Below are 20,193 nucleotides of genomic sequence, written 5' to 3'. Positions count from 1 at the left end.
TTCAATATGGGTGTAGATCCATTCTCCACACATGCAAACAAACAACACAGAAAAATACAATACAAGCAGAAACTACAGTATCACTAGGCACTTACACACAAATAACACAGGACAGACAAACAGATACAAAACACAAGGACCAAAATGTAATAGAGGCTAATAGTGCAGTATACTGTATACACAATGTATGGACTTTTTTATTTTTGTCCTGCAGTACCTCTGTGCTACCAGAGGTGCTGCTGTGACATTCTGACATTTTCTCCTTTCTGCAGAGGTTAATCTGACCTCCCTGTTAATCACCTGCACCTGCCTAACTGCTATTTATTTTTTCCCCTTACCATGCAACTTGCTCATCATTAATTGTTGTTTCTAGATTATATGCTCTAGGATTCAGCTCTAAGCCTGTCCAGTCATTGTGATCTATGTTGTTTGTTCATGTTGTTTGGGCCTGTAATTAATATATGGTATCTGTTTACAATACCAAGAGACTTCTGTTTGTATTTGTTTCTGTTTGCAAACATTTTAGATTCCTATACCTGCTTCTGCACATTTGTGCTAAACTAAGGTACTCCTGCAATTCTTCTGATTTTCCTCCATTTGGATGTTTCTGGGCAAAAGTACTTGTGAACCACTGTATCTGCCAAGCTAAACGAACTTTCTCATTTATCAGGTTATCAGTCTGTTATTTGATCTGGACTATGCTTCTGTCATTACCAGAGCCGGCCCTAGGCATAGGCAAACTAAGCAAATGCCTAAGGCATTTAGAATGCCTGGGGGCAAAAGCAGATTCTGCTGACTAAAATGATGTGCGGCATGCCTATATTCTGTGTGTGACTGCGGCGGTATCTGCATCCGAAATGCTACGTTACAGTGTATTCCTGGAAATCACTGTAATGTAGCATTTCATATGCAGATACAGCCACAGTCACACATACAACATAGACATGCTAATTATCATTTTAATCAGCAGAAGCTGCTTGTGCATCCTAGTCATATAGCAAAATATGGCACCAAACGGTAGCAGAGCTGAACGGGAGCTGCATGGCATATTGAGGCAAGATATGGGGGACACATCTGTATCCAAGCAGAGGCAGAGGTCACAGTGTTAGAGGACGTGTGAGTGCTGTGTGTGGTTTGTTGTGCAATATTGTTCGGCATATGTGTAATGGGCATTATGTGTGTCATGTGTATAAATGCATTAATAATGTGTGGCATGTGTAAGGGGGCATTATGTGTATAAGGGCATTAATAAAGGTTGGAATAGTGTTTAAGGTGCATTATGTTTATAAGGACATTTATCATGTGCGTCATATGTGTAAGGGGCTCTTTTGTGTGGTCTAATGTAAATAAGGAGCAATTCAGTGTGATATAATGTGAATGAGGAGCACTACTGTGAGGAGTAATGTATATAAGGTAAAGTGCTACTACTGTGTGATATAATGTGAAGAGGGGACACTATTGCATGATATGAATAAAGTTGCACTAATGTGTGACGTAATTTGAATTGGGGGTACTATTGTGTGGCCATGCCCCTTCCCAAAAGAACACGCCCCTTTCTGGGCTGCGTGCCAAAAGTACGCACTGTTCCTATTTAAAATATAGGAGATAGGATCGCCAAAATGAGGACTGCTATGACTGAGGGGTGTTGGTGATGGGAAAGGGGTGCAGGGTCAGATGAGGAACTAGCGGCGGTACAAGGGGGCACCAGCCAAAATCTTGCCTAGGGCATTATATTGATTAGGGCCAGATCTGGTCATTACTGTTGCAAAGTTACCAATAATCTGCACTTCCCTGCCATTATTCTAACCCCTAATAAACATTATTTGTTTTCACTACTACATTCTGAGACATGTGGTTCTGCTGCACTCCAGGTAGCTACTCAGTCATACTGCTTTCAGATCGCAAATGCCGGGTCTCAACCAGGAATTGGAAATGGGTCATTCCCAAGTGTGACCCAGCATTGGACCCTGAGAACTGTCTTCCAAACCCAGCAATATGCCGGGTCGGGTTGCCATTGGGGCGGGGATCGCAGCGGCATTAAGAGTGGGTGCGGAAGCAGAGCTGGGAGATGAGATCATATCTGTGCCACCTCTCCCTATGCTGTGAATGGGTACTGTGTCACATCGACCCGGTTAACCTGTTCACACTGCACCTGACCCGGTAATTACCCAGGAATAACCCTTCTTTATTCCCGGGTTGAATTACTGAGTCAGGCGACCCGGGAATTTGGTAGTGACACTTTCAGACTGCACAGGGACCTGCGTCGACCCAGCAAAATACCTGGTTGATACCGGGTTATTTGTGTGGTCTGAAAGGGGTATATGTTATCTCAATAGAATATCCAGCTACCCACCAATCTCAAGCCACAATCTCTCCTTTCCTAACAATCTATTTCCTTCCAAAATCCTCAAAGTGTAATCATCACAAATGAGGCTTTTAGAAACCTGATAATGTCAAACTCCCACAGCTTCAAACACCCAACGCTTACAATGATTTCAGTTAGGAAATGTGTCATGATCTGCAATACTCAATTGGTTTGGTAAGTTTTTTTTAGGGTTTCAGCTCCTGGCCAATAGATGTTGTTATGTGGTTACCGTCTAACTGAAGTTGCCAGAGACTCACTGCAACTTTATCAGAAATGCTTAGTTTTATAGATATCCTCCTTTGGAGTTATTGAAAACCTTTGAGGATCCTGTAAACAGCACTAATTTGATGATTAAAGCTCCATTTTTAGGGATGAGTTTAGCATCTCACCAGCCAGGATCATGGAAGTCATGTGGCCGACACCGGACTCCCAACACTGCTCAGGAGACTGACACCGGAACACCGACAGCCTCCAGCTTGAAGGTAAGTATCAGGTGGGAGTTAGAATTAGGGCCCGGGGGGGAGGGTTAGGTACTAGGGGGGTGGTTAGCCAAAATAGCCACCCCTCGAGATCTAGCACTAGCCACCACCCCCTAGGTTTAGCCCTAACTAACACCCCAGGAAGGTTAGTGTGTGTGTGTGTGTGTGTGTGTGTGTGTGTGTGTGTGTGTGTGTGTTTGGGGGGGTGTTAGTGTACTTACCCCCCCCCCCCATCCCACAGGTGTTGGAATTCTCAGTTTGGGGATGCCACAGTCAGTCATGTGACTGCTGGCATCTTGAACACCAGGATATCATACTGAACACCATTTTTACACATGTGCACTTACTAAAACCCCAAAAATTAAATGTGACATTTTGGGTGTTCTCCATTCATGCATTTCTTGTTCACAAGCAACAAGATTTCCTTCTTCAAAGCCAAGCAAATGAATTAGTTTAATCAGGCTTAGTGAAAACTTTTTTCCTAAATGTAATATATTGTAGCTTATTAAGAGTCTCTTGACTCATTTAATTATGAAACGTAAACTGGTGCAGTATAGTGATAAAGAATTCCCCAGGCTACAACCCACGCAGGACATAATGTGAGTATAAGTTCCAAACTGTTCTTCTTTCTAGAGCACAGATGCAGAGTTTCATCTTACAGGTATAGTGTCATTCCATAACCTGAAATGTGCTCATTTATATACCATCTATGATAATAAGATGAGGACAACCAGATTTTATGCTATTCATTTATTTGTATTATTTTTACCAAATTCCCTTAGCAGCATTTATCTTCCACATGCTTCGCCCTTATTATAAAGTGTATGCAAAAGGATCAAGCTATATACAACACAGCTTGACCAAGTGAATATGGTAGGCTTTTGTCTCATTTCTTTTATCTCATGCATACATTAAGGCTAAATCATGTTGTACTGCTGGTGGAACAGATATATAATATGAAGAGAGATTTAGGATTGAGAGGTAAAGGTCCAAAATCATATAGGAACTAGAGATGTGCACCGGAAATTTTTCGGGTTTTGTGTTTTGGTTTTGGGTTCGGTTCCGCGGCCGTGTTTTGGGTTCGAACGCGTTTTGGCAAAACCTCACCGAATTTTTTTTGTCGGATTCGGGTGTGTTTCGGATTCGGGTGTTTTTTTCAAAAAACCCTAAAAAACAGCTTAAATCATAGAATTTGGGGGTCATTTTGATCCCAAAGTATTATTAACCTCAATAACCATAATTTCCACTCATTTTCAGTCTATTCTGAACACCTCACACCTCACAATATTATTTTTAGTCCTAAAATTTGCACCGAGGTCGCTGGATGACTAAGCTCAGCGACCCAAGTGGCCGACACAAACACCTGGCCCATCTAGGAGTGGCACTGCAGTGTCACGCAGGATGGCCCTTCCAAAAAACACTCCCCAAACAGCACATGACGCAAAGAAAAAAAGAGGCGCAATGAGGTAGCTGTGTGACTAAGCTCAGCGACCCAAGTGGCCGACACAAACACCTGGCCCATCTAGGAGTGGCACTGCAGTGTCAGGCAGGATGGCCCTTCCAAAAAATACTCCCCAAACAGCACATGACGCAAAGAAAAAAAGAGGCGCAATGAGGTAGCTGTGTGACTAAGCTCAGCGACCCAAGTGGCCGACACAAACACCTGGCCCATCTAGGAGTGGCACTGCAGTGTCAGGCAGGCTGGCCCTTCCAAAAAACACTCCCCAAACAGCACATGACGCAAAGAAAAATGAAAGAAAAAAGAGGTGCAAGATGGAATTGTCCTTGGGCCCTCCCACCCACCCTTATGTTGTATAAACAGGACATGCACACTTTAACCAACCCATCATTTCAGTGACAGGGTCTGCCACACGACTGTGACTGAAATGACGGGTTGGTTTGGACCCCCACCAAAAAAGAAGCAATTAATCTCTCCTTGCACAAACTGGCTCTACAGAGGCAAGATGTCCACCTCATCATCATCCTCCGATTCATCACTGTGTACATCCCCCTCCTCACAGATTATCAATTTGTCCCCACTGGAATCCACCATCACAGCTCCCTGTGTACTTTGTGGAGGCAATTGCTGCTGGTGAATTTCTCCATGGAGGAATTGATTATAATTCATTTTAATGAACATCATCTTCTCCACATTTTCTGGAAGTAACCTCGTACGCCGATTGCTGACAAGGTGAGCGGCGGCACTAAACACTCTTTCGGAGAACACACTTGTGGGAGGGCAACTTAGGTAGAATAAAGCCAGTTTGTGCAAGGGCCTCCAAATTGTCTGACGTGCCTACTTGGATGCGGTCACTCATATAATCCTCCACCATTCTTTCAATGGGGAGAGAATCATATGCAGTGACAGTAGACGACATGTCCGTAAACGTTGGCAGGTCCTTCAGTCCGGACCAGATGTCAGCATCAGCAGTCGCTCCAGACTGCCCTGCATCACCGCCAGCGGGTGGGCTCGGAATTCTGAGCCTTTTCCTCGCACCCCCAGTTGCGGGAGAATGTGAAGGAGGAGATGTTGACAGGTCGCGTTCCGCTTGACTTGACAATTTTCTCACCAGCAGTTCTTTGAACCCCTGCAGACTTGTGTCTGCCGGAAAGAGAGATCCAAGGTAGGTTTTAAATCTAGGATCGAGCACGGTGGCCAAAATGTAGTGCTCTGATTTCAACAGATTGACCACCCGTGAATCCTTGTTAAGCGAATTAAGGGCTCCATCCACAAGTCCCACATGCCTAGCGGAATCGCTCTGTGTTAGCTCCTCCTTCAATGTCTCCAGCTTCTTCTGCAAAAGCCTGATGAGGGGAATGACCTTACTCAGGCTGGCAGTGTCTGAACTGACTTCACGTGTGGCAAGTTCAAAAGGTTGCAGAACCTTGCACAACGTTGAAATCATTTTCCACTGCGCTTGAGACAGGTGCATTCCACCTCCTATATCGTGCTTAGTTGTATAGGCTTGAATGGCCTTTTGCTGCTCCTCCAACCTCTGAAGCATATAGAGGGTTGAATTCCACCTCGTTACCACTTCTTGCTTCAGATGATGGCAGGGCAGGTTCAGGCGTTTTTGGTGTTGCTCCAGTCTTCTGTACGTCGTGCCTGTACGCCGAAAGTGTCCCGCAATTCTTCTGGCCACCGACAGCATCTCTTGCACGCCCCTCTCGTTTTTTAAATAATTCTGCACCACCAAATTCAAGGTATGTGCAAAACATGGGACGTGCTGGAATTTGCCCATATTTAATGCACACACAATATTGCTGGCGTTGTCCGATGCCACAAATCCACAGGAGAGTCCAATTGGGGTAAGCCATTCTGCGATGATCTTCCTCAGTTGCCGTAAGAGGTTTTTAGCTGTGTGCGTATTCTGGAAAGCGGTGATACAAAGCGTAGCCTGCCTAGGAAAGAGTTGGCGTTTGCGAGATGCTGCTACTGGTGCCGCCGCTGCTGTTCTTGCAGCGGGAGTCCATACATCTACCCAGTGGGCTGTCACAGTCATATAGTCCTGAGTCTGCCCTGCTCCACTTGTCCACATGTCCGTGGTTAAGTGGACATTGGGTACAACTGCATTTTTTAGGACACTGGTGAGTCTTTTTCTGAGGTCTGTGTACATTTTCGGTATCGCCTGCCTAGAGAAATGGAACCTAGATGGTATTTGGTACCGGGGACACAGTACCTCCAACAAGTCTCTAGTTGCCTCTGCAGTAATGATGGATACCGGAACCACGTTTCTCACCGCCCAGGATGCCAAGGCCTCAGTTATCCGCTTTGCAGCAGGATGACTGCTGTGATATTTCATCTTCCTCGCAAAGGACTGTTGGACAGTCAATTGCTTGGTGGAAGTAGTAAAAGTGGTCTTACGACTTCCCCTCTGGGATGACCATCGACTCTCAGCAGCAACAACAGCAGCGCCAGCAGCAGTAGGCGTTACACGCAAGGATGCATCGGAGGAATCCCAGGCAGGAGAGGACTCGTCAGAATTGCCAGTGACATGGCCTGCAGGACTATTGGCATTCCAGGGGAAGGAGGAAATTGACACTGAGGGAGTTGGTGGGGTGGTTTGCGTGAGCTTGGTTACAAGAGGAAGGGATTTACTGGTCAGTGGACTGCTTCCGCTGTCGCCCAAAGTTTTTGAACTTGTCACTGACTTATGATGAATGCGCTGCAGGTGACGTATAAGGGAGGATGTTCCGAGGTGGTTAACGTCCTTACCCCTACTTATTACAGCTTGACAAAGGCAACACACGGCTTGACAAATGTTGTCCGCATTTCTGTTGAAATACTTCCACACTGAAGAGCTGATTTTTTTGGTATTTTCACCAGGCATGTCAATGGCCATATTCCTCCCGCGGACAACAGGTGTCTCCCCGGGTGCCTGACTTAAACAAACCACCTCACCATCAGAATCCTCCTGGTCAATTTCCTCCCCAGCGCCAGCAACACCCATATCCTCCTCATCCTGGTGTACTTCAACACTGACATCTTCAATCTGACTATCAGGAACTGGACTGCGGGTGCTCCTTCCAGCACTTGCAGGGGGCGTGCAAATGGTGGAAGGCGCATGCTCTTCACGTCCAGTGTTGGGAAGGTCAGGCATCGCAACCGACACAATTGGACTCTCCTTGTGGATTTGTGATTTCGAAGAACGCACAGTTCTTTGCTGTGCTTTTGCCAGCTTAAGTCTTTTCATTTTTCTAGCGAGAGGCTGAGTACTTCCATCCTCATGTTAAGCTGAACCACTAGCCATGAACATAGGCCAGGGCCTCAGCCGTTCCTTGCCACTCCGTGTGGTAAATGGCATATTGGCAAGTTTACACTTCTCCGACGACGATTTTATTTTAGATTTTTGAGTCCTTTTTTTACTGATATTTTGTGTTTTGGATTTTACATGCTCTGTACTATGACATTGGGCATCGGCCTTGGCAGACGACGTTGATGGCATTTCATCGTCTCGGCCATGACTAGTGGCAGCAGCTTCAGCATGAGGTGGAAGTGGATCTTGATCTTTCCCTATTTTTGGAACCTCAACATTTTTGTTCTCCATATTTTAATAGGCACAACTAAAAGGCACCTCAGGTAAACAATGGAGATTGATGGATACTAGTATACTTACGGATGACGAGCGACTGCCGACACAGAGGTAGCTACAGCCGTGGACTACCGTACTGCGTCTGCTAGTATAGACTGGATGATAATGATATAAAAAATATATATATATCACTACTGCAGGACAGGTATATATTGTATAATGACGGACCTGCTGGACACTGTCAGCACTGCAGACTCCTAAACTACTAGTATGAAGAAGATAGAAAAAAAAAAACCACCACAGGTAGGCATACAATTATGGATGAGCGACTGCCGACACAGAGGTAGCTACAGCCGTGGACTACCGTACTGCGCGTCTGCTAGTATAGACTGGATGATAATGATATAAAAAATATATATATATCACTACTGCAGGACAGGTATATATTGTATAATGACGGACCTGCTGGACACTGTCAGCACTGCAGACTCCTAAACTACTAGTATGAAGAAGATAGAAAAAAAAAAACCACCACAGGTAGGTATACAATTATGGACGAGCGACTGCCGACACAGAGGTAGCTACAGCCGTGGACTACCGTACTGCGCGTCTGCTAGTATAGACTGGATGATAATGATATAAAAAATATTTATATATCACTACTGCAGGACAGGTATATATTGTATAATGACGGACCTGCTGGACACTGTCAGCACTGCAGACTCCTAAACTACTAGTATGAAGAAGATAGAAAAAAAAAACCCCACCACAGGTAGGTATACAATTATGGACGAGCGACTGCCGAAACAGAGGTAGCTACAGCCGTGGACTACCGTACTGCGCGTCTGCTAGTATAGACTGGATGATAATGATATAAAAAATATATATATATCACTACTGCAGGACAGGTATATATTGTATAATGACGGACCTGCTGGACACTGTCAGCACTGCAGACTCCTAAACTACTAGTATGAAGAAGATAGAAATATAATGAATGACGGACCTGCTGGACACTGTCAGCAGAATGCGTTTATAGAATAAAAAAAAAACACCACACAAGTGTTTAACTTTTTCAGGCAGACAATATACTGGTGGTCACTGCTGGTCAGTCACACTGGCACTCTGGCAGCAAAAGTGTGCACTGTTAAATATGTACTCCTGCTATAACTGCTCCCCAGTCTCCCCCACAATTAAGCTGTGTGAGCAGTGAGCACTACTCAGCACAGTCAGATATACATAGATGATATTATCATGCAGCACACTGAGGCTGAGCACAGATATGGTATGTGACTGTGTATCGTTTTTTTTCAGGCAGAGAACGGATTATATTAAATAATAAATAAAACTGGTGGTCACCACTAGTATAACTATCAGCAAAACTCTGCACTCTCTGAGTACTCCTAATGCTCCAGTAAATCAAGTGTCTCACTCTCTATCTAAACGGAGAGGACGCCAGCCACGTCCTCTCCCTATCAATCTCAATGCACGTGTGAAAATGGCGGCGACGCGCGGCTCCTTATATAGAATCCGAGTCTCGCGATAGAATACGAGCCTCGCGAGAATCCGACAGCGGGATGATGACGTTCGGGCGCGCTCGGGTTAGCCGAGCAAGGCGGGAAGATCCGAGTCTGCCTCGGACCCGTGTAAAAAGCGTGAAGTTCGGGGGGGTTCGGATTCCGAGGAACCGAACCCGCTCATCTCTAATAGGAACTGTATTGTAAAAATAAAGCTGTCCAGTATTCTTGGACTACATGCAAAAGCAGGCAGTATTTACTGTACCCTGCATGCAAAAATGCTAAATGTATTTGCACCTGACCCCTTGCAGTGCAACATTATTTGTCCTAGGGAAATGTTATTGTTTTGCTTCATACCCATACTGTATCTAAATCATCCTCAGTATATTTTGGTTTAATCTTTAGATAAAGTTACAGAAATATCTGTCATACATTTCTATTATAGAACTTTTTTTTGGGGGGGTGGGGGAGTGTGGGGGGAGCAGAGGAAGGGGGTTAGCCATAGAAAATATTTAAAATCTTTGCATTTAAACTAACAGCATTAAGCAACAAAATAAAAGCAAAGTGAGACTTTTATATACTCAACATTTCATATGTATATATGATTTTATGTTTCAGAATGGTGAGACCCATATGGGACGGTTCTGAAAGAATTTGTGTATAGTTTTTTTAAGAATTCCTCATGAGAACAGAAGGTGACATGTACTAAGCATTGATAAAAGTGGAGAAGTGAGCCAGTGCAGAAGTTGCCAATAACCTGCTCTGTAAACTTTTATAGTATGCAAATTATAAATGTTACGTCAATGCTGATTGGTTGTCATGGGCAACTTCTCAGCTGGCTCACTTCTCCACTTTTATCACTGCTTAGTACATGTCCCCCAGAATCTGATATACTGTATCAGCCTAAATCAAAATACTGTAGGGGAGATGTGTCAAGCCTTGGAGAGAGGTTAAGTAGATCTTCAAACTGCCATTTCAATGGCTGTGCTAGATAAATGACAGATGCTAAATAGTTGCTTTGAGCAACCTCTCCACTTTGGGGTCTATTTACTAAGCCTTGAATGGAGATAAAGTGGATGGAGATAAAATACCAGCTAATCAGCTCCTAACTGTCATGTCACAGGCTGGGTTTGAAAAATAACAGTGAGGTGCTGGTCGGTTGGTACTTTATCTCCGTTCACTTTATCTCCATCTGTAGAATGTTATTCATGGTTTTTAATTTATAGATTTAACATGTATATTATATGACTGAAATCCAATAATGATAGTAGCACACATTTAGCAATGAACACACTGATAGCAGATTATACCCCAGAAAGTTTTCCACCAATCAGTGTCCACTTCTATTTGTAAATGTAATTCTTTGCACACTATATTATAGACCTACCAATTTCTACTGAGCTGCAGAACATTGCTCTGTTCCAACAACCTCTTGATTGCATGAACATTTTGCCATTCAAAAGAAATCCATGAACATATTTCTCCTCTCACCCTATCCAGAAGCATGAAAATGAGATAGTAGTCTTTTTCCACAGCTGTGCCTGTTCTAAGGACAGACCAAAGAAATTGGATATGTTGATGCCTCAGGAGCACATATAGCATGTCAAAGAGATTTAGATATGTTCAGTAAACAAAAAAACACCGACCTCAGAGTGTTTAATGAAATCAGCCCATTTATTTAATTGAGTAAAGTAGCTCTGTTCCTTACCATTACCCATTATTTGTATCACAGTTGAATAATATACTGTATAGTATATTACTTTGGTGTGTTTTTATGTCAACAATAGTTCCAGTGCTATCAAATGAAAATGTTATTGACATTCCAGTGTACTGTTATTCTAATACTAGGTGCTTCATCGCGCCCTACGGGCGCTCTTCACACCGTCGCAAGGGGCTACGCCCCCTTAACCCTTGCATGCCTTTCTGGGGTTCAATATTTGTATTATATGGAGTATTACCTGCATTCCTTTGTCAGTGGTTAAATATTGCACAATGAAAGGGCGTGCGATGGTGAAGGAGGCACAGCCCCTTGCGACGGTCTGGAGGCGCCGTGGGTAGGGGAGGGGCAGGTACGGGTGGTGCGGCGGATGGGGAAGGGGGTCTGGAGGCGCTGCACGTGGTGGAGGGGTAGATGCGGGGGTGCCATGGGTGGGGGAGGGGTGGGTGGGGGGACGACCGCAGATGGAGGAGGGTGTCTGCAGATGCTACGGGTGGAGGGGGGCAGGTGTTGGGGGAGACATATATGGGGGTTGGATGGTGGAGGGGGTCCGGAGGTGCTGTGGGTGGTGGAGGGGCGGAGGAGTGGGAGCCACGGGTGGTGTAGGGGGTCTGGAGGCACAGCGTGTGGGGGAGGGGTGGAGTTCCGCATGTGGTGGAGGGGAAGGTGCGGAGGTGTGGTGCATTGAGGAGGGGTCTGGAGGCGCTGCGGGTACTGTACCTGCCAAAAAGGTAGTTGGAGGGCATGCAGTAACAGGGCCAGGACAGGTGTGACAGGGTCAGATCAGGGGTGACAGGGCCAGGATAGGGGTAACAGGGCAAGCATAAGGGTGAAAGGGCCAGGATAAGGGTAACAGGGCAAGGCCAGGGGTGACAGGGACATGACAGAACACAGGGCATGGGAGAGATTGGTATTAGGGACAAAACAGTGGTGACAGACAGATGTGTCTTACCGGAGTCATGGCTGCTGCTGTTCCACTCCAACCTGTTGGGATCTGCTGCTGGTGGAGACTTGGCATGGCTGACTCTCTCAGTCTGGAGTCCTGCTTCCTCTGCCCGTCAGCATCCCTCCCCCCCTCCTCAGTCACACACCGCAGACCTCGCACAGCTGCCGGGCACTGTGGTAAGGGTAGACTGGGAATGACTGGTTAGCCCCCAGGAGACGCTGCGACTGGAGGGAGGAGGGGGTCATAGCATGCACGCGGCGCGGACCTCGCACGGCTGCCGGGCACTGTGGTAAGGGGAGACTGGGAGTGACTGGTTAGCTCCCAGGAGACGCTGCGGCTGGTGGGAGGAGGGGGTCAGAGCCTGCAAGCAGCTCGGACTTCTGCAGCGCTACCCGCTGGCTAAAGTGTGTGAAGGAGCTGGGCGCACCTCACTGCGGCGGCAGCACTGCAGCTAGCGGTGGGGTTGCCGGGGCTGGAGATAACAGAGGCAGTACGGAACCTGCACAGCAGCAGGTGCCCCACAAAACTGCAGCTAAGAAGCGTGGAGTGTGCTAGAAAGTGATGCTCCTCCGCGTCAGAGAGATCCTGCTGAGTATGCTGATGTGGGGGGTCAAGCACACAGTGAGCCAGTGCCCGTCTGTCTGTACAGCATACCCCCTCACACACCCCCATACCTCCCAACTGTCCCGGGGTTCCGACAGCTGAGCCGGATTAAGGGGGGGGGGCGGGGGGGCAGGGGGTACGTACCGTGGGCCCCACAGTTTTAGGGGGCCCCCGGCTGGAGTAGCTCTGTCCCAGCTCAGAAGCTCCCCCATCCTGCCAGCAACAGCGGCAGCATTGTGCTACAGTCAGCACACGCTGCTGCGTGTTGGCAGGTCTGTGGTGTTGCCTGCTTTCTTCTGCCTGTGCGGGTGTGTAGGGGGAAGCGACCACCTCCTCTGGATTTAGCCCTAGCTGAGGGGCCAAAATTCCATATATATAAAAAAAAAAAAAAAATCCCGGAATTTGCATAAGGGGGCGTGGCCACGCGTCCCGCGATTAGGCCACGCCCCTATCCCCACAGCAGACACAGCCATGAGATAGGGCTCCCCTGTCTCAAGTGCCCTGGGCCCCCCGGACTCATAATCTGCCCCTGGAGGCACGCCAGCAGCTCACAGAGCGCTGGGCATGCCCCCTCACTGACGAAAACGGGGACCCTCCCGTGAAGCCACGCCCCTTTTGTTGACCACGCCCCTTTTCGCTGTGTGTGTGTGTGTGTGTGTGTGTGTGTGTGTGTGTGTGTGTGTGCCCTCCTTCTGCCTGAAGAAAGCTAGGAGGTATGCACCCCTGCCTGTGCCATACTCATACTATCTGCTTCTGCTCCTAGTCTCCTATAGATTTGCCCAGATCTGTGACTCATTTGACTAACTCCGCCCAGTGTTGTGACTCCGCCCAGCGTTAGCAAATGAGTCACAAAGTCACAGATCTGGGCTATTATCAGTAGCGGACCTTGCCACGGGCAAGCAGGACTTTTGCCCGGGGCGCCGCCTTCCGGAGGGCGCTGGCGCCCTCCGGAGGGCGCCGCACCGTGGCAAGATCCGCCACTGCTGCCCGCTGTGTCCCCCGTCCGCCTCCGCTGCCCGCTGCCCGCTGCCGTCCCCGTCCGCCTCCTGTGAAGGGAACTAGACGCATAGCGTCTAGTTTCCCTTCGTGGAGAGGGCCTTTTGCTGTGCGGTGCGCGATGACGTCATCGCGCACCGCTCAGCATTCAAGCGGCGCTAGCAATGTACAGGGGGCGTAACTGACCACGCCCCCTGTATTAGGCCACGCCCCCTTCCTGCCCGGGGCGCAGAGCGCCCTTGAACCGGCCCTGGCTATTATATAGGAGATATGTATGACTTTCAATTATTTGCAACTCTAAAATTGGAGTTAATACATACATCTGTTTAATACATATTAGTTAATATCTATCTATCTATCTATCTATCTATCTATCTATCTAATATATCTATCTATCTATCTATCTATCTCATACCACCCTAACTTTTTAGGTCTTGGCAGAAGGATGATGGTCAATTTTCATAGCACACTGGGACAATGGACAGACCCCTGGTGGCTGTCTTCTAAAGAGACTAGTCACAACTCCCCACGCATACACATTTTGTGAGGTATGCTATCTAGAACTATCATCAATCTACCCACACAAGTAAATAATCATGTCAATTTCAGTATGAGACATAAGGTACAATATTGTGTTAGTTAGTGTTAATCTGGTATTCCATTACTGTTCTGTTACAAATAAAAGTATTTCCTTTTCTTAGAGAAAGCTACAACTCCTGCCACATCTTTAGGACAGTGTCCTGTGGTATCTTGTATGGGCCATAAAGCCAAGACTGAATTACTGCCACAGTGTCCCATGGGCACGTGTATTAATCAACCAATCCAATTTGTGAATTTTTGCAGTGACGTCCAGTGTTCACTTGTACCGTTCCCTCAATAAATGAGTAAAGACCTGGTGAAGTTTTATACATTTTAAGGTAGATCAGAAAGTTTTGTAGATGTGCAAAGTTTTGGGGATATGAGCTTAAATTTACCCTTATTTCCAGCATTCCGCAGCAGGCAATTTTGCAACTGAACTGTATTAGTAAATTTGTAATTTTAATAAATGTATAGCCAATGGCTGTTTGTGGCACAGTCTATTCAGTATGCCACATGGTGTTGTTGTGGTAAGACTGTAAATGCTTAAGGACAAACTCCTCTGGACCATTGTGAAATTGTATGGCAAAATAAATATTTAGGTAAATATTTCTTTGAACACTAATTTAAAATCGGATCACATTCAATGTACCCTGAGTACTCCAAATCCTACAGTATATACCCTTTTGCTTATCTTTTGTTTTTTAGATTTTTTTTAAGGTTACTGTTCACTTGGAAACTGATTACTGCTTCTTATAAGGAGGTTTCCCTATATTGCTAGAGCTCATCTATACAACATTGTTTTTGTTTTCCTGGAGCTAAATGTTAAGAAATGGAGAACTGGAATGGAACAGAAGTCACAGAGTTCCGCCTCCTGGGATTTTATGAGCTGCCTCACATGCAATTCTCTCTGTTCATTACATTTCTATTAGTCTACCTTACGGCTTTGTCTGGGAACGGAACAATCCTCATGGTCATTTATATGGAGCCTCGCTTACACACACCCATGTACTTCTTCCTGTGTAACTTGTCTTTTCTTGACATCACTTTTATATCAACTGTTCTCCCTAACCTTCTACATATCTGTATAACTGGGGACCAGAGAATTACCTACCTTGGTTGTGTCACACAAATGTTTTTCTTTGTCCTGTGTGTAGTGTCAGAGTATTGTCTTTTGTCTGTCATGGCGTATGATCGATACGTAGCCATCTGCCATCCTCTACGTTATTCTTCTCTTATGAACTTTAGGACCTGTATCTGTCTGGCTTTGGTCTCATGGATCTGTGGCTTTCTAGACTCAACAACCTATTTTTCATTGTTAGTCCAATACTCCTTCTGCAAGTCAAACATCATTAATCATTTATTTTGTGACCTTAAACCCCTACTGAAGCTTTCCTGTAGTGGGACACAAAATATAGAGGCAGCTATACAAGTGTCCGGGGCTCTATTTGGATTTACACCGCTAATATTTATTACCATTTCCTATATTTTCATTATCTCGTCTATCCTACGTATTCGCTCTAACAAGGGGAAACACAAAGCCTTCTCCACTTGCTCCTCACACATTACTGTGATCATTCTGTTTTTTGGCATTATACTTGCGATGTATATGAGACCAAAGAAAGCCTATTCCGTAGAACAGGACAAAGTCTTTTCAGTACTGTATATATTTTGCATCCCCATGCTGAATCCTGTGATATACAGTCTGAGAAATTATGAAGTGAAACAGGCTTTACGAAGACTGAGAAAAAAGCTCTGTAGATGAAAATGGAAACTCACATTGGACACAGATGAACCACCACTACTTTTTTGGAAATGTATTGTTCTTATCTTCAACATGTAATATTATTCTAATTGCTTTTGTATCTACTGGCTGACACTGAGCACACAAATAGTGATCACTGAAAAAAAAATGTAAATAAACAACTAACATTTAGAAAGAAAATGTAGCAATTACACATAAATTTCATGATTCATTTTAGAAAGAAAGGATACTGGAATACAGGTGCGTAAATTCAACCCAGTAGTCTGGAGGCAAATTGGAGTTTGGTGCCCACACCCCTTTTAAAAAGCAAAAATGGAAAAAATATATGGTGTGTGTTAGTGTGTGTGTGTATAAACACACACAACTTACAAAATTATATAGATAATGCTCTCTTCTGGTCTACAGAGACTGGAGCCTGCAGTGAATTGGCAGGACTCCAGCTACAGTGTGTGACCACAGCCAGGGATCCGGGCCAATCTCACAAGATTCAGCTGTATGCTGCATGCAGAATCACTGTTCACTAGTAGGTCCCATCTCACAGTCCAGCAGCAGTGGGTGCACCATCACTAGCTGCAATGCAGGCTGAGCGGTACTGGGCAGGGGCCATCCTGTCCCCTATTGCAGGTGTTAGCATAGCTCCTGGGACAGAGCAGATTAACTGCAGCAGCAGCGGGTGCACAACAGCGCTCCAATGGAAAAGCAACGGTCACCTTTGGATCCCATTGTGAACTTCACAGGTGGTGCTATACATGCAAGTGTCCCTTCAGTGCTTGATGCTCGGAGGTAGGCATCTCTATTGTCTCTGGGAGTTACGTCTATTAATTTAGGGGGAAAAAATAACACCTGTTATTAATAGTCGGAAAGTGTAGGCGAATGGTCTTTGCTTTGATATTTGTACCTTTTAAAACATGATAAATGTGATTGACAGTCTGCTGTTGATTGGGGGCAAAGAGGAGGCGGTGACAGCCTCTGTTTTTCCAAAACAGAGGTGGGTTGTCGCCATTGTGGAGAATGATGAGGCCAGGATTGCTGGTGGAACACAGAGATTTCCTGATCTCTTTATTGTATCTGCTGCAGACAGCTTGCACAGCCCCATGGGTCGTGCAGCCCAACTGATGGTGTCTCGGATGATCTGATGCTGCATCCTAAGACACAGCTCAGATTAGTAAATGCATGCAGAAGTCATTACCATATTAGAGCTTCATCCAATCCAAATCAGGCCCCATATGAGCAAGATTAAAAATAGGTACATTTGCTAATGATGAAATGGTCTGTGCATCCATGTTGATTTATGATTTGTAAATGTGCAGGTTCTGTACTGTGTATTTGCAGATCTACATCTGCAATTTCTTACACTCAGCAGGTCTAAAAGTGCTCTGGCATTGCATAACTCTGATCTTTGCCTACTACAGAGTTCACCTGAAGTGCAGCTCTTGCCACATCCATGCTGAGAGCAACACATGGAACTCCCCCATACAGTGCAGTCCAGACAGACAGAGATGGGAGCATTAGAGGAATGCAGGTGGATAGATACATAATGATGCACATTTATTAGATGCATATAGCAGAGGACATGGACAAAGGAAGGACAGACAGAGATAGAAGTAGCAGAAAGATGTAGGTGGAAAGTTGGAGATACATAATGATGCACAGGTATTAGGTGGATATATCAGAGGATACAGACAAAGGAAGGACAGACAGAGACAAAAGCAGTAGAGAGATGGAGGTGTAGATAGATACATAATAATGCACAGGTATAAGATGAGTAGAACTGGAGAAAAGATTAGCAATGAGAGTAGACTGCTTTTCTTACCTATCCCAGCTGAGTTGTTCAGTTGCCTTATAGTCCTTACACAACTTTTATAAAAGTGGTGCTGCAGGTTCCTGTGGTGCTGCTGTATGTATCCTGACTGTCTCCTGGCAACTGGGATGCTGGCTGCTATGTGCAGCAGCACACCTGTTTGGAATGCCTTGTTACCTGACTCCAGCCTGATTACTCCTGTGATTGGTCTCTCTCTCCCTTTCATTAGGGATTCTAGTCAGTTCCTGTTGCCGTGATATTCCCTAGTTTCTGCACATAGTGATCTTGTCACACGGTTGCTGTACCCTGAACAGTCCCAAGTCTCCCAGTCTGTTCCTGTGTCCTGGTGTCCTGCCATTGTGTTCCTGTACCCTTGTATCCTGTGTCAGTCCTCAGTGAGCTGTCCCTGCTAGTTAGGCACCTGTGCTCTGTTTGATTCTGCCCACTACCTGTTATCCTGTGTCTATTCCTGCTCTGTATCCTTCTCTTGCAGTGGCCCTCCAGTAACTCTCATGTCTGGATCTGATCCGTGTCCAGGCTCCTGCCAAGTCTCTGTGAATATACTCTGCCAGCTCTAGTTCTGTGTCCATCCAGCCTATGTGTCCATGGTTAACCAATTGCGGCAAAGTACATCCATTCTGCCATGCCTTTATCAGGAAGTCTTAAGCTACCATTTTCCAGTACATCTGGATATGTTCTCAAGTCACAGTTTCACCACTCTGTTGTACTATGTTATTTCAGGCTGTGGACTACTCACTATTCATCCAGCAATTCTCTTTGCAACTAGGTTTATGCTGACAGAACTCTGCTCTCAATCACAGTACAAACCCAATAGTTAACAATTGCATGGCTGTGTTCACCTGCAACACTTGTTACTTCAGTTATTAATGTTCAGTTACCAGTGCATATTCAGTCCTGTAGTCTTCAGTCACCATATCTTGTCAAGCCAGTCTGCAGTTACCATTCCAGTATCCAGTCTGTCTGCTGTTAACCCTTGCCTTGCCAGTCATCCTACACCTAAACTCCAGGTTAATTACCTTGTGGTCTCCAGCCTATTGTGTGAGCCCCTACTGCTAGAGGTTTAAGCCCAGATGGCCTCCTATGTACTGGTGTGTGTCTTGCACTAAGGGAACAGCGGGGGCTTGTTTTTGGCAGAAGACCCTCTCATTGTCTCTAGGGGTCTCACACACATACTGCTGGAGTTCCCTAACACACTCTCTATAGCAACACCCCCTCCTCACTGCACAGCCCAGTTGCAGGGCTCTGAACCTCTCCCCCCTCCGACGCTGCCTGGCTATGCTGGGACACATAGGTGGCTGGGCAGTGTGCATGTATTGGCAGACAGGGGGTGACACTAGTGCATCACCACTGCTCTCTCACCTTTGCCCTGGGGAGCAGACAGATTATACTACTTGTGAGCTGTCTCTGCAGCAATAGCACAGACTGTGGCTCCATCATGCTGTACTGTAAGTCAGTGACACGGGAGAGGGGAAGCCCTGCTGATTGGATCCAGCACCTAGGAGATATAGACTGAAACACGGGAGAACCAATACAGGGAAGATGACATTTTGCCTCATTTTTGGAACTGGACAGTGGTGTCAGAAGGCGGGTGCGGGAGGTGCGGCCCGCACCCGGGTGTTCCCCTCGGAGGGGGTGACACCAAAGTGCCAGCTCTTCTGTAGTGACAGGAGCTGAGTGCTGCAGTGAGATAAACCCCTGCAGCACTCGGCTCCTGTCACAGAGAAGAGCCGGCACTGCACACTGCCCAGTCTCCGGGGGCAGCCAACATCTTCGGGAAAGCTGGACATGCCCCCGGAGCAAAGAAAAAAAGTGCGGCCGAGGGGGGGTGATAATACAGAGTGCGCTCCGGGTGTCACCACACCCGGTGACGCCTCTGGAACTGGATATGGAAGAAAGAACTGAGCTGGGACCCAGATCTACTCAGAACTTGTAAGTTTGGTTGGGTTTGGTTTTGAAAAAAATTATCCCGCATATCTCTAATAATAAAATGTACAGAGTACAGATTTGGGGATGTACCAGAATTTCTGTACAAATCAGCATATTCCTTACAACTACAAACAGCCCATCTACTTAACAAGTGGAGTGATTTTATTGAAGACAAAGCAGATACAGCCGTACTCACTGTTATACACACTGGTAGATGGCGGGGACTTTGATTAGAGTGGGGCATCATACATCTCACCAATCAGTGAGTGCATGTCGTTACTGGGTAGGGGTGCAGGATACTGGAACAGCATGTAAAGGAGCAGGTAATTGCAGGTCTCACTTGAGCTAAGTGGGAGAGTCCTGTCTTCGACTGAGTCACACTGGGCCGGATTTATGTCTGTAAGTAAAGCAAAAAACAAAACACAGTATTGGTTAAAACCATGCTGCA

The 20,193-nt window shown here is 46.0% G+C and overlaps 1 protein-coding gene and 1 pseudogene across 1 annotated transcript; both read left to right on the top strand.

Annotated features, from left to right (window-relative positions):
• Positions 1–20,193, top strand: part of LOC134949909 (vomeronasal type-2 receptor 26-like) — a 1,108,520-nt pseudogene that overhangs the window by 536,950 nt on the left and 551,377 nt on the right.
• Positions 15,416–15,997, top strand: LOC134948025 (olfactory receptor 8D1-like). Its single transcript, XM_063935786.1, has one exon. It carries the CDS (start codon positions 15,416–15,418, stop codon positions 15,995–15,997), a length of 582 nt encoding a protein of 193 aa, XP_063791856.1.

The sequence above is a fragment of the Pseudophryne corroboree genome, chromosome 8 (assembly GCF_028390025.1).
Source record: "Pseudophryne corroboree isolate aPseCor3 chromosome 8, aPseCor3.hap2, whole genome shotgun sequence".
NCBI classification, from domain to species: domain Eukaryota; kingdom Metazoa; phylum Chordata; class Amphibia; order Anura; family Myobatrachidae; genus Pseudophryne; species Pseudophryne corroboree.
Note: the sequence above shows the minus strand (reverse complement) of the source record. Positions and strands in the feature narration are given on the sequence as shown.

Bases quoted from the DNA above. Each gene is read 5' to 3' on its own strand.
- LOC134948025 (XM_063935786.1), top strand. From the start codon at position 15,416: ATGGCGTATGATCGATACGTAGCCATCTGCCATCCTCTACGTTATTCT.